Source organism: Mustela lutreola, chromosome 1 (assembly GCF_030435805.1).
Source record: "Mustela lutreola isolate mMusLut2 chromosome 1, mMusLut2.pri, whole genome shotgun sequence".
Classification (NCBI taxonomy): Eukaryota; Metazoa; Chordata; class Mammalia; order Carnivora; family Mustelidae; genus Mustela; species Mustela lutreola.
Genome location: NC_081290.1, coordinates 68,749,947 through 68,776,607, shown reverse-complemented (window position 1 = coordinate 68,776,607; position 26,661 = coordinate 68,749,947). Strand labels below are relative to the sequence as shown.

Sequence of the window (26,661 nt, the reverse complement as noted above, 5' to 3'; positions counted from 1 at the left end):
CCCTTTTGTGATTAAAAAAAAAAAAAAATAGGAATGGAAGACACATGAAAATAAAAGCCATATATGAAAACCCACTACAAGCATCAGACTCACTGGTGAAAGACTTACAGTGTTTCCTTTAAGATCAGGAACAAGGTAGGGATGCTGCTTTCACCACTTCTATCCAACATGGGACTGGATGTTCTAGCCAGAGCAGTTAGGGAGGAAGAATATATAAAACACATCCAAATTAAAAGGAAGAATTAAAATTATTTCTGTCTGCAGATGATATGATCTTACATGTAGAAAACCCCAAAGATTACACACACATATTAGAACTAATAAATTAATTCAACAAGGTGGCAAGACACAAAATCAATACAAAAATCATCTGGATTTCTGTACATTAGCCATGAATAATCTGAAAAGGAAATTATAAAAGAAAATTAAATTTACAGTAGCATCAGAAAGAATAAAATACTTAGGAATTAACCAAGGAAGTGAAAGACTTACACACTAAAAACTGCAAAAATTGCTGCAAGGAATTAAAGAAGGCATAAATAAATGGAAACGTATCCCAAGTGGGTGGATTGGAAGACTTGATGTTGTTAAAATGTTAATACTACCTAAACAGTCTATAGTTAGAGCAATCCCTATCAAAATCCCAATGATCTTTTTGCAAAAATTTAAAAATTTTTATTAAATCTTGGTGGACCGTGAGTACCCAAAACAATCCTGTAAAAGAACATAACTGGAGGAACCACGCTTCCTAATTTCAAAACTTTTACTATAAAGCTACATTAGTAAAAAAGTGTGATATTGACATAAAGACAGACATTTAGATCAATGGAATTGAATAGAGAGTCCAGAAATGAACCCTTATGTATGTGGTCAAGTGATGTTCAACAAAGGTACCAAGACCACTTAGTGGGGAAAGGATAGTCATTTCAACAAATGATGCTAGAAAAACATCACCATGCAAAAGAATGGTGTTGGATCCCTACCTCACACCATATGCAAAAGTTAACTTAAAGTAGATCAAGGACCTAAATGTCAGACCTAAAACAGTAAAGCTCTTAGAAGAACACGTAGGACAAAACCTTTTTAAAATCCATGATTTGGCAATGATTTCTTAGATGGGGCAGTAAAGGCACAGTCAGAAAATTTTAAAAATAGACAAATTGGACTTTCTGAAAATGAAAAAATTTTATACAAATTGTGAGAAATTATTTGCAAGCCATACCCTGATAATGGATTACTATCCTGAATATAGAGAACTCTTAAAACATAGCATAAAAGAAATCGTACAACCTGATTTTAAAATGGGCAAAGGGCTTAGACATTTCTCCAAAGAAGATACAGCCAAGGGGCGCCTGGGTGGCTCAGTGGGTTGGGCCGCTGCCTTCGTCTCAGGTCATGATCTTGGGGTCCTGGGATCGAGTCCTGCATCGGGCTCTCTGCTCAGCAGGGAGCCTGCTTCCTCCTCTCTCTGCCTGCCTCTCTGCCTACTTGTGACCTCTCTCTGTCAAATAAATAAATAAAATCTTTAAAAAAAAAAAAAAAAAGACATAGCCAATAGCCATGAAAGGGTGCTCAGTGTCACTGTCAGGGAAAATACAAATCAAAACTACAGTGAGAACTACCTCATACCTATTAGGACAGCTACTGTAAAAAAAAATAAGTGAATAACAAGAAAGTAAAAGATGGTGAGGATATGGGGAAACGGGACCCTGTGCACCATTCGGCGGGGAGGTGATGGAGTGTAAAATGGTGCAGCCACTGTGGAAAACAGTGTGGACGGTCCTCAAAAAATTAAACGTACAATCACTGTATCATCCAGCAATTCCACATCTGGGTGTGTTCCCCAGAGAATGGAAAGTGGGGTCTTACTGAGATGCTGGCGGCACCACCGTGATCATGGCAGCATTATGCACCACAGCTGAGACGGGGAGGCACCCTACTGTCTGCGGATGGGTGGGTGGACAGACGGTCGGATGGATGGATAGATGATTGACAGATGGAAGGATGGATGGACAGACAAATGGATGGACAGATGAGTGGATGGATAGAGAGAAGAATGGATGGATGAATGGGTGGATGGATGGATGATGGACAGACGGATAGATAGAGGGACAGATGATGGATAAATAAGAGGATAGACAGGATAGGCTAATGGAGAGATAGAAGGATGGTTGAACGGATGAGCGGATAAACAAAATGGACATACAATCCACACAATGGAACATTCTCCAGCCTTAAACAGGAGGAACATTCTGACACCTGCCCCCACCGGGATGGACCCCAAGGACATTGTGCTCAGTGACATGAGCAACCATAAAGGAATGACACTATGTGACCCTACTTCCATGAGTCCCCGGAGGAGTCAGATCATAGAGACAGAGTGTGCATGGTGGATGTCGGGCTGGGGGACAGGGGGAGATAGGGAACTAGTGTTTCTTGGGGGCAGTTTAGGAAGAGGAGAAAGTTCTGGAGGTAGAGGGTGGGGCTGTTCGCAACATTTTGAATGATAAAATGGTAAATTTTATGTGTATTTTACCACATTTAAAAAAAAAAAAAAGGGGGGCGCCTGGGTGGCTCAGTGGGTTAAGCCGCTGCCTTCGGCTCAGGTCATGATCTCAGAGTCCTGGGATCGAGTCCCGCATCGGGCTCTCTGCTCAGCAGGGAGCCTGCTTCCCTCTCTCTCTCTCTCTCTCTGTCTGCCTCTCCATCTACTTGTGATTTCTCTGTCAAATAAATAAATAAAATCTTTAAAAAAAAAAAAAAAAAAAAAAAAAAGGAATGAACTCTTGATACACACAAAGAGAGGCGGAAGGCAGTCTGAGGCCTGGAGCTAGCGCAAAGCTGTGCAGACGGAGCAGAGCTGGAGGGATGTGGCCTACTGGCTTCAGGTGGGACTCTGAGAGGTTCAGTCAGTCGTTTTCAACTCCCCAGCAGTGGGGTTTCGGGACAGCCCTGGAGACTGATACTGAGATAGCCAAAATGATTTGCTGGTCTCTCCGGTGGGGCTGCAAGTGGGGAGCAAGTTTGGGCTGTGCTCCTGGGTGGATGGCCTCTGGGGACAGGCTGCTGTGGCCACTGCCCCCCACACAGTGGAAAGTGAACTAAGAGGTGAGTGTCAGGGCCCCTGGTTAAGGTTGGGGTCCTTGGCATGTGGAGCCATTTGGAGCCCAGGGTCATGATGAGGTCATCCAGAGGGTCGGCATGTAGAAGGGTCCTATCTGGGGGAGGTGGGGTTCAGAGCCACCCCCGGCCTCCCCAAGTGTTCTTCTCCCCAGCCCGGCCTTCCTGCAAACGCAAGAGCCTTCTTCCCCTTGCCCTGAGGGAGCAGTTTAAAAGACCATCTGAGTCAGCATCATTTGTCATCAGGGAAACAAATTCAAACAATGAGACACCACTCCACACCTGTCAGAATGGCCAAAATCCAGAACTCTGACCACCACATGCTGGCAAGGGTGTGGAGCAACAGGGACTCCTCCTGTCCATGGCTGGTGGAGACAATTTAGCCGTTTCTTACAAAACTAAATACACCCTCACCATGTGGCCCAGCAGTCCCACTCTGTGGGGTCTCCTCGAATTAACTGAAACCTTACGTCCACATGAAAACCTGCACGCCATTGTTTACAGCAGCTTTCTTCACAATCGCCAAAACCTGAGAACCACCAAGAAGTCCTTCATGTGTGAGTGGGTGAATTAGCTGTGCTCCATGCAGACCTATGACTCATGTTCACGAGAAACGAGCGCCCAAGCCATGAAGAGACATGGAGGAGCCTTAAATGCACATCACTAAGGAAAAACGCAGCAGGATTCCAGCTGTGGGACATCCTGGGAAAGGCAGAACCAGGGGGACAGTGACAAGACCTGCAGTGGTCGGGGGCTGAGGAGAGGAGGGCGAACAGGGGGAGCACGTGGCATGTGGGGGCCGGGAACCAACTCTGGGTGATACTGCAGTGGGGGCCTGTCCTGATGCCCTCGTCCAGACCCCGATGTCATCTGTGTACCCTGGGTGATGGTGTCGTGTCTGTGGAGGCTGGTCCACCGTAAGGGACATCCACTCCAGTGTGGATGTGGCTCACGGGGGACTAAGGTGCATGGGACATCTCTCTCTGCTCCCCTTGGTGCTCTCACCCTCAAACTGCTCTAAAAATAGTCTTTTTTAAAAAGAAAGGAAAGGGGCGACTGGGTGGCTCAGTCATTAAGCATCTGCCTTTAGCTCAGGTAATGATCCCAGGGTCCTGGGATTGAATCCCACATCAGGCTCTCTGCTCAGTGGGGAGTCTGCCTTTCCCTCTCTTTCTCTCTCCTTCTCTTTCTCTCCCTCTGGCCCTCCCCACCGCCCACATGCTTCTCTCAAATAAATAAATACGATCTTATTAAAAAAAAAAAAGAAGAAGGAAAAAGACCATCTGAAGAGCCCATTTACTTTTTCCACTGAGATAAGAGGGACAGACTTGGCCAGGAGACTGACGCAGTGTGGTAACCACAGCTGAGGGCCCTGGAGGGGCCATGGTGAGTGGGAACCCCCCCAGGCGCCAGGTGCTCCTGGCCCTCAGGTGGGTTGGGGTGGGGCCTTTTGAGCAGTCCCCACCTGTGCCACCTGGAGATAGGACACGATCCCCCATAGGCGACTGACATCATGTGGCCCAACTGGCATAGCCAGCGTGGCCCAGGGGGCAGATGTGCCGAGCGCCGTGCCCTTGGCACCCTGACTGAAGCCTTCTTCTCCCACCAGCTGGACATTTTATGCAACGAGGAAATCCTGGGCAAGGACCACACACTCAAATTTGTGGTTGTCACAAGGTGGAGATTCAAGGTGAGACTTTGGAAAAGTTGGGTTGTTGGTTGCAAATGGCAACTACTTTTCTGTGCATATTTTTCAACTAGGAGCTTAGAAGTAACTGTCACGGCATTGTGAAAGACAGTCATTGTGCTGCCATCCATGCTGCAGCCGCACGGGGTCTTGGGCAAGCACCATCCCCTGACCACCCTTTGGTGGGCTGCTGCATTCAGAGTGCGGGGGACCCTCACTGATGCAGGAAGCAGATGGCAGGACCCCAACTTGGGCGTGACAGCTAGCGGGGGTGACAGCTAGCGGGACCAGGTGGGGCAGCAGGTGTGCACGGGTCCCAGGTCTCCTGGACCCCAGGAAGGAGGGGCCGTCCGCGTGGCTGGTGGCTAACTCTCTGACTTTGTCTTACAGAAGGCGCCGCTCCTGCTCCACTACAGACCCAAGATGGACCTGCTCTGAGCCTGGCCCTGGGCCGGCTCTGCTGCCCTCCGTGCCACCTGCGGGTGTCGTGGGGACCAGACTTCTGAATAGAGAGTATTTATAACTTTTGTATGAGAGAATTCACACTCAGCAAGACACTACCAGCACCACGGTTATAAGACAACAAAACACTTCACAGTCTCAGCGGCAGAAGGGGCGCCTCTCACAGACCAGATGGTAAACACGGTGGCCAGGCGACCTGTGCTTGCTTCCCGGGCCTTGGAAATCCGGTCATTTCCGTTGCATTTATGAATTAGGGTTCATGCTAAGCCTCAAAAATCCTTGTACATTTACTGAACCCTTCCTAAGTTATTGAAAAATCTCTCTCCGTGGTGAATGACAATATTTATGTTGCCTTTAGCTTCCTGAAGACTCAGAAGGTATATAAAGGGTTAATTTTAAAACCATTCCATTAATTCTATGAGTTTGCCGTGGTATTTCATCATCCACCACGTTAGGAACCGTGACAAGCCCATAGCTCTCCTGCCTGGACTGGGGCTCTGGGTTCTGAGGCCCCAGGGTGACGGGGGGCTCCACCTGCTGCTACCCAGACACGGGCACTCCCCACAGGGTAGACCAGGGGTGGCTTGGCCAGCTTACTGCTGGTTTGCAGAGCCATTCTTGTTCTCAGACGGGACTGGTGTTCAGTAGGGCTCTGATCCTTCAGGGACTTAAGTTCCCCACTTAATTCTTTCCCGGGTTCATCATGCTGAAGAGAGAGGTGGTGGCATTGTGTGGGGTCTCCCTGAGACGGTGCCGTCAGTCGGAGGAGGGCTGGCACCCAGGGCATACAGACTGAGGTTCCCACCATGTCCACCCCATGCTGCCCCGTGGACAGGGATGTTTGGGGGGTACCCTCCAGCGAGCTTTGGAGAGGAGCCTGCTGGCTGCTCTTTAACTTCCTTTGTGACCTGAAATGCCAGTCACAGGCAGCACACATTTTGTCTACCCCTTTCTCCTCCCAAGTGTTAACATTTTTGTGGGATTAGTGAATAAACTCTGATGGCACATAAGTATTTGTCCCTTTAAAACAGTAACTGGGAACATGGAAAGGCAGCAGGAGAAAGCAGCCGTTTTCCGGGGTCGTGAAAGTGTTCTGGGGTTCTGTGGCCATCCTTGTCCTCTCCATCTGCCCGCACTGTCCGTTTGTCTGTGAGCTCTGGGTTCCTCCCCCTCGTCCTCAGTCACCCCCAGGCAGCCGCAGCCACCCACCTCCTTTGTTCATGGAATGTGTCACCGTCCTGTCTGGAATTTCTTCTCACATTTGCTTTGAACGTTATGGTGGGGTTTTTTCTGTTTCCTTTTCTCTTATATACATGAGACCTAATCTTGGTGACAAGAAAACCATTCAGATTAATTCAGTCCAAGTGATTCTAACATAAGGCCTTTTAGAAGCCTCGAAGCAGGTTCTGTTAGGAATTGGTCACCAGTCACCCCTCCCTGAAGCCCCTTCACCCCCGGTGCTGTTTGCCGTGTTCAGTTCGCTAGCTTGCTGTCCGTCCGAAACACGTCTGTGGGTCGCTCCACGAGGGTCACTGAGTAGGTGTGTATGAGTGCATATGACCTGTCTACCTCAACATACACATTGTTGCTGAAGCCACACTAACCACAGTGTGGTCTGGGCTCTGGCGTTGGAACTCGGCTGTTTTCCTGGGCGGCGGTGGAGGGGAGGGTCCCACAGTGTAAGCATCCAAATTCAAACGATATCAACTCACAGTTCAGGTCAGACTGAGTGTCGCTGTCAGAATCTCCTAATAGATATTTGTGACTTTGTAGCTATCTTTGGAATCACTTGAATTTGCTATGGTGCTAAGTGGATGTATTTCGATACACAGGTGGAGGTGGTCAGGGCCAGCGCTCACACCGCCGGCTGGCTGCTGACCCACCCGTGACCCCCTTTTGTAATCGTGTTACCCTGACAAAACCTCAGCTGCAGACCTACTATTTTTCTAAGATTCCTCATGCAGACTGTCTTCACTGCAGGGCGTCCCCAGGGACCCACAGCCCTCGGCAGATGGGAGCCCAGAGCCCGTGTCCCGGGGCGACTTCTGTGGTCCCCTCCTCACTGGCACGCTTTCATTTCACCTCAAAAGGCTGAGTTTCATTTTTTCCAGCATGCAAGCCAGGATCAGTTTCTTTTGTAACAGACGGAATTCCTGTGAAGTGGTCTTCACGACTGTTGACGCTGGTAATAACACACGTGCTGTTCAGTCACCTTCCTGCGTCACTGTCACCGGCAGTGGGACCCGCTCCCCAGCACACGGGCTCACTACGTGCAGTTCTCATGAAGATAGAAAATTCAGATAGAATATATAATATTGAATTTAAGATTTGGGGGGTTAAAAAAAAGAAAACTTAACTTTATAAAATTATTTATTCTATTTTAAGCATTCTATCATATTTTCCCATCCAATTGTTTGGTTTCCGTGGTCCAGCTTTATTTACAGGCATATAAAATGAAATTGTGACATGTTTTGCAAGCTTCTTCTTTTTACTTTGAGTAGCTTTTAATTTGTACGTTTTTGTTTCGTATAGATGAAGAGCAACATTCATGCTTTTGTGCGATAGGTTCCAAGATGCATTTATTAGATATGTTTAAATTGTAATGTCACATCTCTTCTGCTAAATCGAAAGGGAATGTCGGTGGAATTTCGAAATATGTGCATTCAGCTATTTGGTTTTTCCTTCTCACTGTTGTTCCAAGAACGCTGTTCGGGGATGGTTTGTGTGTGTGCCCCGTGCGAAAACACCTGTCTATAATATCTGAGGGCGCATGACCGGGCAGGCAGCTGCCAAGCGCTGTGTGGCCGCCCCAGGTCCCCTGTCTTCAGACCCTGCATGCTCACAGCCCTGGATATGCCACCGCGTATCATACGTGGGATGGTGCTACTCCCCCTGCGGCCCCAGCCCTCCGGGTCCTGCGGCCTCTGATGCCTCCTTGTGGTAAAGTCTTTAGAAATTCGTTTCATTTTTTCCTCAAAGTTCACAGGCGGGCATTTTAGAGCTTTTTAAAATGTGTCATTGAATCGATTGTTCTAGGAACGAGCCCGCTGATTTCTACTTTATACGTGAATATTAGATACGCTCTCAAGATGTTGAAAGTAAACAGCGCAGGTAGCCAAATCAGAAAATACCCAGTTTCTCTGTTTCCTCAGGAAATCATTAACACTCCAGCATATCACGTGTGACCTTTGCGTGATAAGCCAGTGGGTTTCTCTGCCTTGGTATTTCAACAAACTATAGAAGTTGGGATAAGTAGATTAGAAAACCATTATTCACACTAACCATAACCCTGCCAGGCAGGGACCCAGGTGGCGCGGCTGGCCACCAGCCCACCGAGGAGGCTCTGCCTGCACAACCCACCCCCCTACCCTCCACCTGCATCGTGTGTGGGTCACCACATCCGTGAGCGCATCTGAAGGATGGACTGACGTTTGAGTGTCCCCTAAAATGTGTGTAGCATTAGTGTAAATGTCTATTCCGACAGTTTAATTGGGTCTAAGGAAACCATTTTTCCCCAAATGATGAAGGGTCCAGGGGTGTGAGCCACCATTAGCCTGATCGTCACACGTGTTGCGGTTTACTGAGATGACAATGCAGATACATATTTTTGACTGTTTAATTTGAAAGTTTACATTTTTTATGCTTTGTGTTGGTGTGTAATTTTTGTACTATTGGTGGCTAGTTTTTGTCTAAAATCTTTTTTGGAATATTGCTTAAATGTTTTGATTTTATGATAGTGAAGCTTGTACTCAGTGTTTTGCCAATTAATATTATATGCTTGTAATAAAAGCAAAAGAAAAACTTACCTAAAATTCTTTCAGACTGGAAATTTATAATCTAAAATTACTTGACTTTTGGTTTTATGGGGTTTTGTGGGGCTTTTTTGTAGATAATATAAAATATTTGTATGAGCATATGGTGGATGGTCTGTTGTCTACTACAGTATGATGAAAACACCACAGGCGTTGGTAGTGTCTGAAGGACACACCCCTCACACCATTTTCTGCTTCACCCTGTCCTGAACCCGCACAGGTTAACTCCCTTATCCCGCTTCACGTGGCCCCTGTAGCTGCACAACTCCTGTGGAACTGGCCTGGGGTTCGGTACCACAGGTTTGGCGGGAATGTGTGTACCGTCTGCGCTCATCTGTCTGCTTGGAGTGAGAACTCACTTTGGTGGAGAGCGCCATGTGCCAATGAAAATACTGTTAAAAAAAGAACCTGCTAGTCCCTGTGGTGGGTGGGCTGACAATATTTTACTTCCCTGTTAGGGTGTCAGTCGGAGTTCCCAGAGGAGCAGAAGCTGCAAAGACACATGTACAGGGATCTGTGTCTGTTGTCGTGAGCGCACTAAGAGCACACACGGGTTGTGTTTTCCCAGAATGTCAGCTTTATTCAGTTGTAAAGCAAGGCTAAAGCAGGTTTAGGGTCCCAAACTCAATAACGTTTCATTGCATATGTCATTTTGGCTTCATATATCTCACACAAACCAAAGCGCGTGAGAAAATCACACAACAAACAAGATACAAGGGGATAAGTTGTTAATAAACCAAATGCAAAGTCAGCCTGTGAGCGAGCAGTTGAGATGAGGATAAAGTATTCGTTGTGTCCGGGCCATGATGGGTGGTGGCAGGGTGGGACGGGGGCTCTCCCTGTTCAGAGATCAGTTGGACAGAACTTGGTGGCAGTTGCCTTCTGATCCAGTCAGACATGAAAGCATCATCATCTGGAGAGTCAACGCTTGCTGCAAAGGTCCTGCCTTTTAAAGGAGTTGAATCGATGGTGGGCCTTTGCCAGGTTCTCCTGGTTCTCCTGGTTATCAGTTCCTGGTGCTGTTGGCCTGTGCTGGTCTCGACGGTCCGTCCCTACTTCCGGAGGGTCGCATCTCTGCTTGACGGGACTGACTCCATTTGCTGTCTACATGCATCTTCAAGGAGTTTGCTCTGTGGAGGCCATCTGTCCGCTGCAAACTGGGGAGGCCTGTGCAGTGCTGTGAAGGGCAGGAGAGGACCATGTCTCAGCTCAGGTGTCAGGCGGGAGGCAGTCCCCCTTCCTCTACCTTTCTCTCCAGTCAGGCCTTCCAGGGCTTGCGTGACGCCCACCGGTTTGGGGGAGGGCTCAGCCCGCCAAACCAGATGCTCTTCTTGTCCAGAAACACCCTCACAGGCACCTTCAGAGTCACTTTGAACGCCACTTGAACGCCAAGGCCCGTTCAAGCAGATGCATGAAATTACCACGAGAGAGAATGGCGGGGGCACTATGCCCAAAACTTTGTTTTTTAAAGGTTATGTAATTGACAGCCGTCTTGAAAATCTGAGAAAACTGGAGCTGAAAAAACAGAATATGATGACCAAAATTATATTCCCTCGTGGGTTTCAGATCAGTTAACGTGAAAGAAAAGTTTAGTGTTAAGAAATGGACTTTGCCAGGCCACCAGGGGGCTCTATTGGTGAAGCATCTGCCTTCAAGTCTGGTCATGATCCTGGGGTCCTGGGATAGAGCCCCACATGGGGCTTCCTGCTCAGCAGGGCGCCTGCTTCTCCCTCTCCTCCCTGCTCATGCTCTCTCTTGCTATCCTGCTATCTCTGTCTCTCCCAAATAAGTAAAATCTTTAAAAAAAAAAGAAGAAGAAGAAGAAGAAGAAGAAGGGAGGGAGGGAGGAAAAAAAGAAACATTCTGCCTGTTCTACTTGCTTTCTTTCGGTAAGTGGTCTAGAATGTCAGGTTACCAGATGTTCACCTGGATCCCGGAGTTGATGGCCGGGAGCAGCAGGAGGGGAGGGGGCATCTCCGGGTTTAGGCCCCCCTTGCTGGTCTGAGTCTCCACTGGCACCAGGTGAGGCTGGTGGGACCCAGGGCTCTGCAATCCTCCTGGGCTCCTCCTGAGACCAGGGAGCCCTCCCTCTAGGCCTCGAGGGAATGTGTGTGCCTGTCTGCTCCTCTCCCCTGAGGTCTTACTGGAGGTTTTGCTCCTTCGGTGTGAATGCATGTTCGTGAAAATGTGAGTCCCGTTTTAACTGGAAGAACTATTACGAATGTGATTGTGCAGCCCTAAAATGTAACAGGAGCACATGGCACAGCTTGAATGTCTCCCTTAGGTTTTTGGTTCTTAAGGATAAAACCCCCAGTGGGTGCAACAAGAACCCCCTAAGGGGCGGCTGTGGCCAGACCATAGGGTGTGGGGCGGGGGCTGCCTCACTGTCCCCGCTGCATTGTAATGCACCCTTTGCCTGAAACAATGAAATCATATGTCCATCTCCCAGTTATGCCTGTGCTGACCCAGTAAGTCTCCTGTAGGGCATACAGTTCACTCCCTCCATCAAAGACCAACAGTGGAGGGCACCTGACTGGCTCAGCAGGTAAGAGCCTGCAACTCTCAGCCTTAGGGTCATAAATTCAAGCCCCACGTTGGGCCTGGAGCCTACTTAAAAGAAAAAGACCACTAGTTACATTTTGTAGCTTCTCTTATTTACATGGCAGTGAGATGCTTTCCCAGGTCCTGAGGAAAGGGACAGGGCTGTCTTAATCTCGTGCGGACTCTGCAGTAGGACCCTTGTCAGCTTCATTTTTATTAAGCTTGATTTATTTTGGTATGAAAAATTAACAATGTGTTACATTTATTCCTACTGTTTTTCAAGTGTATTGGGGTACTATGAAAACAAATTTTCTGCTTTAAGAACATTTTTTTAAAGATTTTATTTATTTCAAAAAAAGATTTTATTCATTTGAAAGAGAGCATGAGCAGGGAGAAGGGCAGAAGAGAAGCAGACTCCCCCTGAGCAGGTAGCCTGATGTAGGACTCAATCCTGGGACCCTAAGAACATTTTTAGTCAAGGGGCGTTTGGGGGGCTCAGTCAGTGAAACGCCCAAATCTTAGTTTCAGATCAGATCGTAATCTCGGGGTCGTGGGATCGAGCCCAGCGTCAGACTCCCTGCTCAACACAGGGTCTGCTTCTCCCTCTCCCTCTGCTTCTCCCCTCGTGCTCTCTCCCTCTCGCTGTCTCTCAAGTAAATTAACAAAATCTTTTTTTAAAAAAGTCTGAGACTTTAATGGGTTTATTTATTTATTTTGGAGAGAGAGCATGCACTTGAGTTGGGGAGGTGGGCAGAGGGAGAGAAACACTCCAGCAGACTCCCACTGAGTGTGGACCCCGACGGGGGACTCCATCTGAGGACCCTGAGACTATGACTTGAGCTGAAACCAAGAGTCGGACGCTTCCCCAACTGCGCCACCCAGGTGCTCTGACAGGGATATTCTTTTCTTTTCTTTTTTTAAGATTTTATTTATTTATTGACAGAGACACAGTGAGAGAGAGAGAACACAAGCATGGGGAGTGGGAAAGGGAGAAGCAGGCTTCCTGCTGAGCTGGGAGCTGGATGCAGGGCTGGATCCCAGGACCCTGGGATCAGGACCTGAGCCGAAGGCAGACATTTAATGATGGAGCCACCCAGATGTCCCCCTGATGGGGATATTCTTAACGTCTGCTTTAAAAGCATAATGGTTGTGGGGTTTTGATAAACACCTTCTCCTAAGAGGAGAAATTTCCTTCCATGACAGCTTACTTAATATTTTAATCAGGAATATGTGTTAATTATTTTTTTTTATTTTTTAAAATTAAAAATTTTATTTTATTTTACTTTTAAGATTTTATTTATTTATTTGACAGAGAGAGATCACAAGTAGGCAGAGAGGCAGGCAGAGGGAGAAGGGGAAGCAGGCTCCCCGCTGAGCAGAGAGCCTGATGCGGGGCTCAATCCCAGGACCCTGAGACCATGACCTGAGCTGAAGGCAGAGGCTTAACCTACTGAGACACCCAGGCGCCCCTAAAATTAAAATTTTTAAATTACCCTTTTGGTTTTGGAGTTCTTACACATGAATTCGTGCAACCACTACAGTGAGGACACAGAGTGGCTCCTCAGCCGAAAAGACTCCTTCTTAGTGCCAATCTTTTGTTGCTGAGCACCTGCCCCACCAATGGCCTGACCTTCAGCACCACCCTACCTTCTCAAGAGCATGGTAAGCACATACCCTGAGCTCCACAGCACTGCCTAGGTCCGTACTCCACCTTCCCTATGCTCTGGGCAAGCCACAGTTACCAGATCCCCTGCTCACGCAGACCTTCTGTGCTTGCAGTATTCACTGACTGAACAGAGCAGCTGTGAACATTCCCACACGGGTTTGCACGGGGATCATGAGACTTTGTTCTCTGAAAGTAGAATTGCTGGGTCATCTGCTGAGCGTGCACTTCACCTGGTAAGCTGCTCTCATCTGCATTTCTGACCTCGAGGTGTGAGAGTCCCAGCTGCTCCACTGCCGGTGTCCACCTGAGTGTTGCCCGGTTACTGTCGTGCAGGAGGGTCTCACTGTGGTTTGAGTCTGCCTTTCCCTGGTGGCCACGGATGTTGAGCATCTCGGTGGCTAGTTGGCCATTATATCATCTATAATGTACCTTTTGCGCACTTTCTAATTGAGGATTTTTTTTTTCCCCTCATTGTTGAGTTTTGACAGTTCTTTATATACCCCGGATACAAGTCCTAAGTTGGATATGTGGTTTGTAAGTTTTTCTCCCAGTTTTTAGCTAGTGTTTTCATTCTCTTGACACTGTCTTTGGCAGGGCAAATGTTTTTAATTTTCATGAGGTCCAATTTATTGCTATTTTTTCCTTTATGGATTATTTCATGGATTATGCTTTTTTTTTTTTTAAAGATTTTATTTATTTATTTGTCAGAGAGAGCGAGAGCGAGCATAGGCAGACAGAGTGGCTGGCAGAGTCAGAGGGTGAAGCAGGCTCCCTGCGGAGCAAGGAGCCTGATGTGGGACTCGATCCCAGGACACCGGGATCACGACCCGAGCCGAAGGCAGCTGCTTAACCAACTGAGCCACCCAGGCGTCCCTCATGGATTATGCTTTTACTGTCATTTCTAAAACTCTGCTAGATCCCAGGTCATGAATATATTTTTCTGTTTTCTTGCAAACATTTTATACTTTTTTTAAAAAAGATTTATTTATTTGACAGACAGAGATCACAAGTAGGCAGAGAGGCAGGCCAGGGGTCGGGGGTAGTCAGGCTCCCCAGGACCATGACCTGAGCCAAAGAGTCTTTAACCCACTGAGCCACCCAGGTGCCCCAATATTTTATAATTTTATGCTTATTTACATGTGATCCATTTTGAGTTAGCTGTAAGACCTAAGGTGTATGTCACAGTTCAATGTTTTGCATACAGATGACTAATCATTGCATTACCACTTGTCAAAAAGACTGTCCTTTCCTCACTGAATTGATTCTGCAACTTGTCAAAGATCAACTGATCATATGTCTTTGGGTCTATTCCTGGTCTCTATTCTGATCATTCACCTGTATGTCTTGTCCCCACCAACGCCACACTGTCTTGACTCTTGTTGCTTTAGGGAAAGCATTGAAATTGGGTAATCTGATTCCTCCACTTTTGTTCTTCTTTATATAAAGTTACTTGAGCTGTCCTGGCTCCATTACCCTTTCATATAAATTTTAGAATCATTATATCTATGAAAATGTCCCCCTGGGATTTTTGGAATTATGTTAATTCTACAGATCACTCTGGGGGAGATTTATATCCCATATTGACTCATCCCAACATGAGTTTATCACTCATTTATGAGGTCTTCTTAAATTTTTTATCAGCATTTTATAGTTTTCAGCATATGGATTCTGTACACGGTTTGGTTAGCTGTATACCTAAATTTTTCAGTCTGCCTTTTTAATCACTCACCCTTCCTCCCTTCCTTCCTTCCTTCCCTAACATTTTTAAAATTTTAATTCAAATAATTACGTATAATGTATTACTGGTTTCAGAGGTACAGGTCAGTGATTCATTAGCCTTATATAACCCTCAGTGCTCACTATGTCACGTGCCTTCCATAATGTCCATCACTCAGTTACCCCAACCCTCCACCTCCTTCCCCTCCAGCAACCCTCAGTTTGTTCCATATGACTAAAAGTCTCTTATAGTTTGTCTCCCTCTCTGGTTTCATCTTCTTTCATTTTTCCTCTCTTCCCCTATGATCCTCTGTTTTGTTTCCTAAATTCCACATATAAGTGAGATTGTATGATAGTTGTCTTTCTCGGGTCAACTTATCTTGCTTAGCATGAAACCATCTAGTTCCATCCACATTGTTGCAAATGGCAAAATTTCATTTTTACAGCTGCATAATATTCCTGTGTGTATGTGTGTGTGTGTGTGTGTGTGTGTGTGTGTGTGTGTTTACAACATCTTTTTTTTTTAAGATTTTATTTATTTGACAGAGAGAGATCACAAGTAGATGGGGGGGCAGGCTCCCCGCTGAGCAGAGAACCCAATGTGGGGCTCGATCCCAGGACCCTGAGATCATGACCTGAGCCAAAGGCAGAGGCCCAACCCACTGAACCCTACCACGTCTTCTTTATCCATTCATCTGTCGATGGACACCTGGGCTCTTTCTATAGTTGGGCTATGGTGGACATTACTGTTGTAAACACTGGGGTGCACATGCCCCTTCAGATCACTACATCTGTATCTTTTGGGTAAAATCCATTAGTGCAATCACTGGGTCGTAGGGTAGCTCTATTTTCAACTTTTTGAGGATACTTCATACTGTTTTCCAGACTGGCTTCACCAACTTGCATTCCCACCAACAGTGTAGGAGGGTTCCCCTTTTTCCACATCCTCTCCAACATCTGTCGTTTCCTGACTTGTTAATTTTAGCCATTCTCACTGGTGTGAGGTGGTATCTCACTGTGGTTTTGATTTGTATTTCCCTGATACCATGTGATGTTGAGCATTTTTTCATGTGTCTTTTGCCATTTGTATGTCTTCTATGGAAAAATGTCTGTTCATGTCTTCTGCCCATTTCTTGGGATAATTTGTTCTTTGGGTGTTGAGTCTGATAAGTTCTTTAAAGATTTTGGATACTAGCCCTTTAGCTAGTAAAACATTTGCAAATATCTTCTCCCATTCTGTCAGTTGTCTTTTGGTTTTGTCCACTGTTTCCTTTGCTGTGCAAAAGTTTTTCAATTTGATGAAGTCCCAATAGTTCATTTTTGCTTTTGTTTCCCTTGCCTTTGGAGACATGTCTAGCAAGACATTGGTGCCTGTGTTGTCTGCAAGGATTTTGATGGATTCCTGTCTCACATTGAGGTCTTTTATCCATTTTGAGTCTATTTGTGCATGTGGTGTAAGGAAATGGTGCAGTTTCATTCTTCTGCATGTGGCTGTCCAATTTCCCCAACACTATTTGTTGAAGAGACTATCTTTTTCCCACTGGACATTCTTTCCTGCTTTGTCAAAGATTAGTTGACAGTAGAATTGAGGGTCCATTTCTTGGTTCTCTATTCTGTTCCATTGATCTGTGTGTCTGTTTTTGTGCCAGTACCATACTGTCTTGATGATAGGGCTTGAAGTCCAGAATTGTGATGCTCCCAGTTTTGGTTTTGTTTTTCAACACTTCTTTGGGTCTTTTCTGGTTCCATACAAATTTTAGGATTATTTGTTCCAGCTCTGTGAAGAATGTTGATGGTATTTTGATAAGAATTGTGTTGAATGTGTAAATTGCTCTAGGTAGCAGACATTTTTTTAAAGATTATTTATTTATTTATTTGACAGACAGAGATCACAAGTAGGCAGAGAGGCAGGCAAGGGGTGGGGAGGCAGGCTCTCTGCTGAGCAGAGCCCAATGCGGGGCTCAATCCCAGGACTCTGGGATCATGACCTGAGCCAAAGGCAGAGGCTTTAACCCACTGAGCCACCCAGCTGCCCCAGTAGCAGACATTTTTAACAATATTTTTTCTTCCAATCCATGAGCATGGAACCTTTTTCCATTTCTTTGTGTCTTCCTCAGTTTCTTTCAAGAGTGTTCCATAGTTTTCAGAGTGCAGATCCTTTGCCTCTTTGGTTAGGTTTATTCCTAGGTATCTTATGGTTTTGGGTGCAATTTTAAGTTGGATCAACTCCTTAATCTGTCTTTCTTCTGTCTCATTGTTAATGTATAGAAATGCAACTGACTTCTGTGCGTTGATTTTACATCCTGCTACTTTCCTAAATCCCTGTATGAGTTCTAGCAATTTTGGAGAGGAGTCTTTTGGGTTTTCCACATAGAGTATTATGTCATCTGTGAAGAGTGAGAGTTTGACTTCTTCTTTGCTGATCTGGATGCCATTTCTTTCTTTTAGTTGTCTGATTGCTGAGGCTAGGACTTCTAGTACTATGTTGAACAGCAGGAGTGATAGTGGACAGCCCTGCCATGTTCCTGACCTTAGGGGAAAAGCTCTCAGTTTTTCCCCCATTGAGAATGATATTCGCTGTGGGCTTTTCATAGATGGCTTTGATGGTATTGAGGTATGTTCCCTTTATCCCTACACTGTGGAGAGTTTTAATCAAGAAAGGTTGATGTACTTTGTCAAATACTTTTTCGGCATCTGTTGAGAGGACCATATGGCTTTTGTTCTTTCTTTTATTAATGTATTGTATCACATTGATTGCTTTGCAACTGTTGAACCAAACTTTCAGCCCAGGAATCAATCAATCCCACTTGGTCATGGTGAATGATTTTTTTTTTTTTTTTTTGACAGACAGAGATCACAAGTAGGCAGAGAGGCAGGCAGAGAGAGAGGAGGAAGCAGGCTCCCCGCTGAGCAGAGAGCCCGATGTGGGACTCGATCCCAGGACCCTGAGATCATGACCCGAGCCGAAGGCAGCGGCTCTAACCCACTGAGCCACCCAGGCGCCCCGTGAATGATCTTTTTAATGTACCATTGGATCCTATTGGCTAGTATTTTAGTGAGGATTTTTGCTTCCATGTTCATCAGGGATATTGGTCTATAATTCATTTTGGTGGGGTCTTTGGTTTTGGGATCAAGGGAATGCTGGCCTCATAGAGTTTGAATGTTTTCCTTCCATTTCTATTTTTTAATAGCTTTACAAGAATGGGTATTAATTCTTCTTTAAATGTTTGTTAGAATTCCCCTGGGAAGCCATTCTATTCTGGACTCTTGTGTTTTGGGAGATTTTTGATGACTGCTTCAATTTCCTTACTGGTTATGGATCTCTTCAGGTTTTCTATTTCTTCCTGGTTCATTTTTGGTAGTTTATGTCTCTAGGAATGCATCTAATTCTTCCAGGTTGTCTAATTTGTTGGCACCTGGTTACTCATAATATGTTCTTAGAATTGTTTGTATTTCTTCAGTGTTGGTTGTGATCTCTCCTCTCATTCATGATTTTTTAAATTTGGGTCCTTTCTGTTTTCTTTTTTATAAGTCTGACCAGGAGTTTATCGATCTTATTGATTCTTTCAAAGAACCAGCTCCTGGCTTCATTGATCTGTTCTACTGTTCTTGTGGTTTCTATTCCATTTATTTCTGCTCTGATTTTATTATATCTCTTCTCTTTCTGGATTTAGGCTTTATTTGATACTCTTTCTCCAGCTCCTTTAGGTGTAGGGTTAAGCTGTGTATTTGAGACCTTTTTTGTTTCTTGAGAAAGGCTTGTATTGCTATATACTTTCCTCTTAGAACTGCCTTTGCTGTATCCCAAAGGTTTTGAACAGTTGTTTTCATTTTCATTTAATTCCATGAATTTTTAAAATTCTTCTTATTTTCCTGGTTGACCTATTCAATCTTTGTAGGATGCTCTTTAGTCTCCATGTGTTTGAGTTCTTTCCAACTTTCCTCTTGTGATCAATTTCCAGTTTCAAAGCTTTCTTTCTTTCACTCTTTCTTTCTTTTCTTTCTAGGAGGCTATTGTGTTCAATTTCAGTTTCCAATTTTGTATTGTTTTATATAGTACTAAGATTGATTTTTATGTGTTATCCTGTGACTATACATTTAACATGGGATAAAATATGTTGTGGTTGTTTTAGAATAATCTGCGATTTTCTACATAGATGACCATATATAGTCTGTGTGTCTCCCTTTCCAATCTACATTATTTTTATTTCTTTTACTTGCCCTTTGCACTGGCTGGGACTTCCAACACTGAATAGGTGTGGTGAGAGAGGATGTTTTTACCTTGTTTCTGATCTTAGGGGGAAAGCATTCAGCATTTCACCATTAAGTATTACACAGTTACGTAAGTCTATACACTAAAACTCATAAAACTGTACATTAAAAGAAAAAAGTTTCAGTGTATAATAAGTTTTTTACAAAAAAATTTAAATACAGTAAGTACCAGTAATGAACAATTGAATTTTGAAATAAAAGACACAATGCTATGTACACTAGTACCAAAAAAAAAAAAATGAAATACAGGTATAAATCTAACAAAATATGTAGAAGATCTACATGAGGAAACTATAAAACTCTGATGAAAGAAATCAAAGAAGCTCTAATTAAATGGAGAGATAGTCCATGTTCTTGAATAGGAAGACTCAGGGCACCTGGTGGCTCAGTCCTTGAGTGTCTGCCTTCAGCTCAAGTCAAGGTCTTGGGTTCCTGATATTGACCCACATCAGGCTCCCTCCTCAACAGAATCTGCTTCTTCCTCTCCCTCTACCCTTCCCTGGTTGTGTTCTCTCTTGCTCAGTCTCTCGCTCAAATAAATAAAATATATATTTTTTAAAGTCAACAATAAGAAAACAAACAACTCAGTTAAAAAATGGGCAAAAGATCTGAACAGACACCTCACCAAAGAAGATATTCAGATAGCAAATAGCATATGAAAAGATGCTCAAAATCGCCTCAGTAGAGGATTGCAAATTAAAATAATAATGAAACATCTATCTGAATGACCAAAACCTGGAATACTGACAACTTCAAGTACTGATGTGGGCATGGAGCCACAGGGACCCTCCGCACTGCTACAGGAATGGAAGCTGCTGCAGCCACCTTGGAAGACAGTACAGTGGTTTTTTCCAGAACTAAACACACTCAACACATGATCCAGCAGTCCCATTTCTTGGTATTTACCCAAATGTGTTGAAAACTTACATCCAGGGGCGCCTGGCTGGCTCAGTTGACAGAGCATGCAACTCTTGATCTCAGGGTCATGAGTTCAAGGCCCACATTGGGTGTAAAGCTTATTTGGAAGAGAAAAAGATGGTTCAGTCGGTGAAGCATCTGTCTTCACGCGAAGTCATGATCTCAAGGTCCTGGGATCGAGCCCCACATTGTGATCCTTGCCATCTCCCTCTCCCTCAGCCTGCTATTCTCCCTGCTGTGCCCTCTCTGTCTCTGTGTGTCAAATAAATAAATAAAATCTTAAAAAGAAAAAGGAAGAAAATCTACCTCCACACAAAGTTTTCACAAATGTTTATAACAGCTTTATTTGTAATTACCAAAACCCGAAAACAACGAAGCTGTTTTTCCGTAGGTGAATGGATCTGGAAGGGGAGGGGGATGAATCTGTGGATCACAGGCAGTATAAAATCCTGAAACCATGACATACTCTGTGGATCCATGTCTCTGCACGTTCATCAAAACACACAGAATGTACAACGCAAAAAATTAAATCTAACGGAAACTATTAAGACTTTAGTTAACAACCAGTACATCAATGTTGGTTCACAATTGTAAAAAATGTATCACACTTATGCAAGATGCTAACTATGAGGGAAACGGGTGGGGGGAATGTATGAGAATGCTCTGTACTTTCCACTCAGCTTTTCTATAAACCTATACCTGCTCAGAAGAATAAAGTCTATTAACCATTAAAAAAAAAAAAAAAGACAACTTTTGGGCGCCTGGAATACTGGCTCAGTCAGTTAAGCATTTCTTAAGTTATTTTTCCTGCTAGGGGCTCTTGGCCATGTTTGCACTCAATATTTATTTGTTTGCTTGTTTCTCTGCACTGTGTCTGGTTGGTTGCCTTGCTGGTTCTTTCCATTTTGCTTGTGCTAGGACAGCCCCATCCAGAATACATTTCCAGCTTAGCTATAGCACAGTGAGGTTTCACACTCTTCCCTCCATTTCTGAAAATGACTTGCTCTTTCTTCCACATCGGATTGTTGTGGGGCTTTGGTGACCCTGCATGCCTCTGTGGCCTGTGAGTCTGGAAGAGGCTGGGCGAGTCCAGGGGGGCCAGGTCAGTCACCTGCGCTTGGCTGAGATGGCACGCTGAGTCAGGCACACTGGCAGTGTTTACCCCCCCCAGCAGGCCTGGGGCAGCAAAGCATCGAATCGTCCCCAGGAGGACAGAGCTCTGGACCCCTCCTTCCCATTAGGGATCCGCCTGCTCTTCCCTGTTTCCCTGTCACCTGTCTCCATGCAGCAGCTCCCCCCTTGCCTGTGCAGGAACAGTGAGAATACTCAGAAGGAAGCCTGGGACTGTCCGGCCCGGTTTTTCCACTCTGCAGGCAGGTGAGCTGGTTAGGGGTTGAATCTGCACTTCCTTCTCTTCTGTGTCTTTCATTAGCTGCTGTTTTTAATGGTGTTTGAATTGGATTCTGCCTTTTCCAGATTAATTTTGTAAGTAAACTTGTAAATTTAGAAGTTTTAAATTTCTAAAAAAAAGTTACAGTGCAACTGGGTATATCAGTCGGTAAAGTGTCTACTTTAGGTTCAGATCATGATCCCAGGACCCTGGGATCAAGCCCCACTTCAGGCTCCCTGCTCAGTGGGAAGCCTGCTTCTCCCTCTCCCTTGGTCTGCCGCTCCCCCTCGTTGTGCGCTTGCTCTCTGTCTCTCTGTGTCAAATAAATAAATAAAATCTTTAAAATAAAATAAATTTTACAAAAAGTTATGAAGGTAGTGAAGTATCCCCATATTCTTGCATTCGATTTCTCCTATTACTAACATCTTTCATGAGAATGGTGGGTACATTTGCCACAGTGGATGAACCAACATGGATATATTTTTGTTAACTAAAGTCCATTCTTCTTTTTTTTTAAAGATTTTTATTTATTTATTTATTTATTTGACAGACAGAGATCATAAGTAGACAGAGAAGCAGGCAGAGAGAGAGGGGGAAGCAGGCTCCCTGCTGAGCAGAGAGGCTGATGTGGGGCTCAATCTCAGGACCCGGGGATCATGACCTGAGCCGAAGACAGAGGCTTTAACCCACTGAGCCACCCATGCACCCCTAAAGTCCATTCTTTATTCAGATCTCCCTAGATTTTACTTGGTGTCCTTTCTCTGTTACAAGATCTCATTGAGGATACCATATTTTTTAGGTGTCATGTCTCCTTAGGCTACTCTTGGCTATGACATTTTCTCAGACATTCCTTGTTTTTTATGGCCTTAACATTTTTAAGGAGTGCTCTGTCAGTTAATTTGTAGAACATCCTTTAACTGCAGTTAGTCTGATGTTCTTCTCATAGTTAGCCTTCTCATCACATCTCCTCGAGGGCACTCTCAACATGATGGATCACTGTACTGTTGCCCTTGACCTGGGGGTGGTGTTCCTGTAGGCCTTCTCCACCATCAGCTGCTGTTTTCACCCCGTCTCCATACTGTGTTCTTCAGAGGGAAGTCACCATGTGCAGTCCACACTCCAAGTGAGAGTTTGTTCCATCTCCTTGAAGGCAGTGTCTACCTAATGTGGTTGGAATCCCACATGGCAGACTTAGCTCTCCTCCCCATGGTGTTTACTCATTCTCTTATATCTGTATGGACTAACGAATCTTTATTCTGTAGTTGTTATAACCCAACACTCTCTTACTTGTTGTTCCAAATGTTCAGCCTTCAGTCACAGCAAGCTTGGTCAGCTGCTGCTGTGTCCCTTTGACGTGCCATTGTGGGTTCATGTCTGCTAATTAGCATTTCCTTGCTACCAGGCTTATTTTGGATATTTCCAGCCCCAATCATAGGTGAATTTCTCCTAGTGAGGAATTCTTATTATCTACTTAACTTTATTTCTGCCCCATGTATAAAGAGTCAACCGCAGGAGAACCCATGCAGAGAGTCAATGGTCCATCTTGGCTGGATAGTTGCAGCTGGGCCCAGTCCTGGGTGGGTGAGGTGGGAGCCAGGAGGTGTAATGGGCTGTGCCCCCCTCCTTGAGACTAGTGGTCAGGGCCTAGTAAACATGTGTGGACAGAAGTTCTGACTGATGGACTCTTTGAGAGAATCAAAGTTTTGGCCAACTGGACACAGAGCACGAGGCCTTCCTCTCTTGGCTGTTGCACTAAAGGTTTGTTCTGAAAGCAAATCAAAGGTCAGTGTTTGTGTTGGCCTTGAAGTAACACGTTAACTTTTGCCTTTCTGAGAACTGTCTTTGCATAGGAAACTTCAGAGATGGCAATTAGTAGAAGCAGGAGCTGTGACCCTGGGATTGCCCTCTCTGCCCACCAGCTTCTCAGTTCCTGGGTCTCCTGCTGCCAGAAGGCAGCACCCACAGCTTCTACTATACCGTCCCCCAATCCCGTCCCTCCCTCCAGGCCTCTCCCTGGCCAGGCCAGACCACTTCTCTCTCTCTCTCTCTCTCTCTCTCTCTCTCTCTCTCTCGGCAAAGCCCTTTCTTGCCCCTGGGCAGCATAAATCCCTGGGGACTCACTTAATTGAGGTGCCAGAAAGCGCTTTGTTTTAAAAAATCAACTCAACCTCGAAGGCTGGGAGAAATCACACTGGGCCCCACTGGGAAGATGCGCAGCCCTGGGCAGGGCCCAGCAGCAGGGAGGCGCGGCCAGCTGCACCTCCAGGAAAAGCACCTTGAACAGTGCAGGACTCTGGGTGCGTGCGGGCTGAGCCCACTCTCCTGATGAAGGATCTTCCCTGAGCCTCAGGCTGCAGAGCGAAGCCCGCCAGCCAGCACTGGCCACTGGAGCCCCTTACTCCCAGGCTCTGCCCTCAGACAGGTGTGGGCCTCTGCTTGGCCAGCTGGGGCCACCTGGGCCTCTCCCGCACGGGCTGCAGCCTGGCCCTGCCTGGTCTGGGGGCCGAGCGGGGACAGCGGGAAGGATGAGCCCACCCCGCCTGGCTTCGGCTCCCTAGGCGAGGGGCAGAGACTCTGCTGTCGCGGCCGAGGATGCGCCGCTCGTGGCAGCCCGGACGTGTCCCCTGTCTAGGGTCTGTCCAGTGTCCCCTGTCCGGTGGGCGGCCTCCCAGTTTCCAGTCAGCGCCCAGCTCAGAACCAGGGGCTGCCTCCTCGGCGGGAGCTCACAGGATCCAGGCCGTCCCCTCCTTGCCCCAACTTAGCCTGCAGAGGACACCGGGACGACTCCGGAAAGACTTCGGGAAGAAACTGCGGAGGCTCCAGAAAGGCCGTGCGGGGACTGAACCCCAAGACCGTCCCGGGACTTGTCGCGTTTAGCGCGGTAGCGTCTCCCCGGTTCTGATTGGCCAGGTTCCTGGCACGTGACCACCTCGGAGCCAATTGCGGAGGGCCGATCTGCACGCGCTTATTGGCTCAGGCCCGCCAGGTGGGCAAGAACAGAGCCCGGGCGTGCGGGGGCGCGGCCACGCTCCGCAGGCGGGGCTTTGGCTCCCCTAACTCTTGGTCTCAGCGCACACCTCAAGTGGCTCTGGGCCGGGGGACTGTCCTGAGGCCCTTCCACGCGTAAGACCACGCAGACGTGTGGTCGACACTGGCGTCGCATTGAGACAGCCCGGGCGCCTACCACCAGCCCAACACGAGCCTACCCCCAAGATCGGCTGCAATTCCGCCCCCAGCCCAGACCCACACCCGCCGCAGCCCCCCAATCCCGACCCCAGGCCAGCCCTACCTCCCGCCCCAGCCCCTCAATCCCGCCCTCAGCCCGTCCCTCAATCCCGCCCAGCCCAGCCCCACCTCCGCCGCTGTCCCTCAATCCCGCCCCCAGCCCAGCCCCACCCCCGCCCCATTCCCGGTCCCGCCCCTGGGACCAGCCCAAGCTAGATTGTTAACCACCCCGCCCCCGCCCCTCCGCGACAGGACCTCTCCTTTCCCTAGATTTGAGGGGACCTGCTGAGACGGAGTGGAGACGGTTCCAAACTGTGTGGACAGGTGGCCCGGACTCAGGGTTCGCTGAGCCCCGCTGGCCGCGACCGTGGCCAGCAGGACTTGTCTAGCCGCGGATTAGCAGAACTAGACAAAACGGTCCTTAATTGCCAGACCTTTAAAATTGTGTACTGACAGCCTTGATAGTTAAGTGGCTTGTGAGTCAAGCAGTTCCTTGAAGAGGAGAGGAAGCAGGAAATCTCTGGCTGCTGGCAGGGAGCAGGGAGAGGAAGTCATCAGAGCCAGGAGCTGGCCGGAGATGCAGGTGGGCAGAGCCAGAGCGGGAGAACGTCTCTGCAGGGTGCAACCTATCCATGTGTGCTCTGCTTTGTCAAGAGTTAAACATCCAGAAGGAAAAGGAGACTCTGCTAAGAGTCAGTGTGGATCTAGAACTGGCTTCTGGAGCAAGGCCAGCTGCTGTTATGGTCACTGTTCTGAAGGGCCCAGGGCACCTCCTGCCTCAGGGCCTTGGACATGGCTGTTCCTCTGTCTGCAGTGCTCTCCCATGGGAGTCCCACAGAGCTCCCTCTTCCTCTCCCGAGGGCTTCTCTGTACCTCGTTAGAGGTGAAATACTGGTCCGCACCATCCTTTCTGCCCCCTTAATCCACTTAATTTCCTCCACAGAAGAAATCACCACTTGATTTATGTTTTTGTTTATCATCTGTTCCTACCACTGGAAAAATCACTTCCAGGAGGGAGGGACCTCAGTTATCCCTGGTGCATAAAGCTGAGGTTGGCTCATCATAGGGAGCTGAGCAAGTGCTTTACCTGAAGTCCTCAGACTCCATCACTTGAGGTTGCTGGGAGGGGCTGGCCAGAGGGAAAGGAGTGCCAGGTCACCCAGCAGATTCAGGTTGCTGCTCAGGACTGAGCCTCATCCCCGCCAGGCCGGGGTGGTGGGGGGAGTGGAGGCTGAATGGTGGGTGCCGTTTTCAGTGCCCTTCTATAAGTGGCCATCCTGTGGTGGGAATGCAAAGCCGAAAGCCACAGAGTTGTCTGTAAAGAGCTCTGGATCCAGGGAGGGAGGACAGACAGCTGCTCCTTCCTCAGGAGCCAAAAGGCACACGGGGCTGGGGGCCAACATCTCCCCAGAGGCAGGTCTGCTGACAATACCTGCCCCTGAGGCAGAAGCAAAGGCCTGCTGCTCTAGAGCTACTCACAGAGCACAGCTCTGTGTGGGGAGGGGTGCAGAAGGCAGGGGTAGGGGGTGAGGGCACTCTTTCTACTTGCCAAGACTGGGCAGGTTTTACTGAAAGTATTTCTGGCCAACAGTATGAGGAGAATCACAGAAGACAGATGACCCAGACTTGCTCCCTGGAGAGAGGCCGGTGGGGCCGGGGGGCAGAGGCCACACGCGTCCTTTCTGGGGTTACAAGCAGAACCATGGTTATGGTGCCTTGGGGTAGGCTTGGGGGATGGGAAGGACATGGGTGGGGGCCCAGAAGGGAGAGAGCCAGGCTGTTCCCTGGGCTGGGTCAGGGTGCCCAGGGTTCATGGGCACCTCGCCCAGCCTGGCCCAGAGAGGCAGGCTTC

General features: G+C 47.0%; 1 protein-coding gene across 5 annotated transcripts in view; it reads left to right on the top strand.

The window, feature by feature from the left end:
• Positions 1-9,074, top strand: part of PCGF3 (polycomb group ring finger 3) — a 52,327-nt gene extending 43,253 nt beyond the window's left edge. For 4 of the 5 annotated variants that reach the window (XM_059167821.1, XM_059167856.1, XM_059167846.1 and 1 more), the window contains 2 exons: positions 4,730-4,810; positions 5,198-9,074. In XM_059167821.1, coding sequence (XP_059023804.1) covers positions 4,730-4,810; positions 5,198-5,245 — 129 coding nt within the window. In that variant the 3' untranslated portion in view covers positions 5,246-9,074. Of the gene's footprint in view, positions 1-3,275; positions 4,811-5,197 lie in introns of all 5 variants that reach the window. The other variant, XR_009351998.1, reaches the window with a different exon arrangement.
• Positions 9,075-26,661: the final 17,587 nt, after the last annotated feature.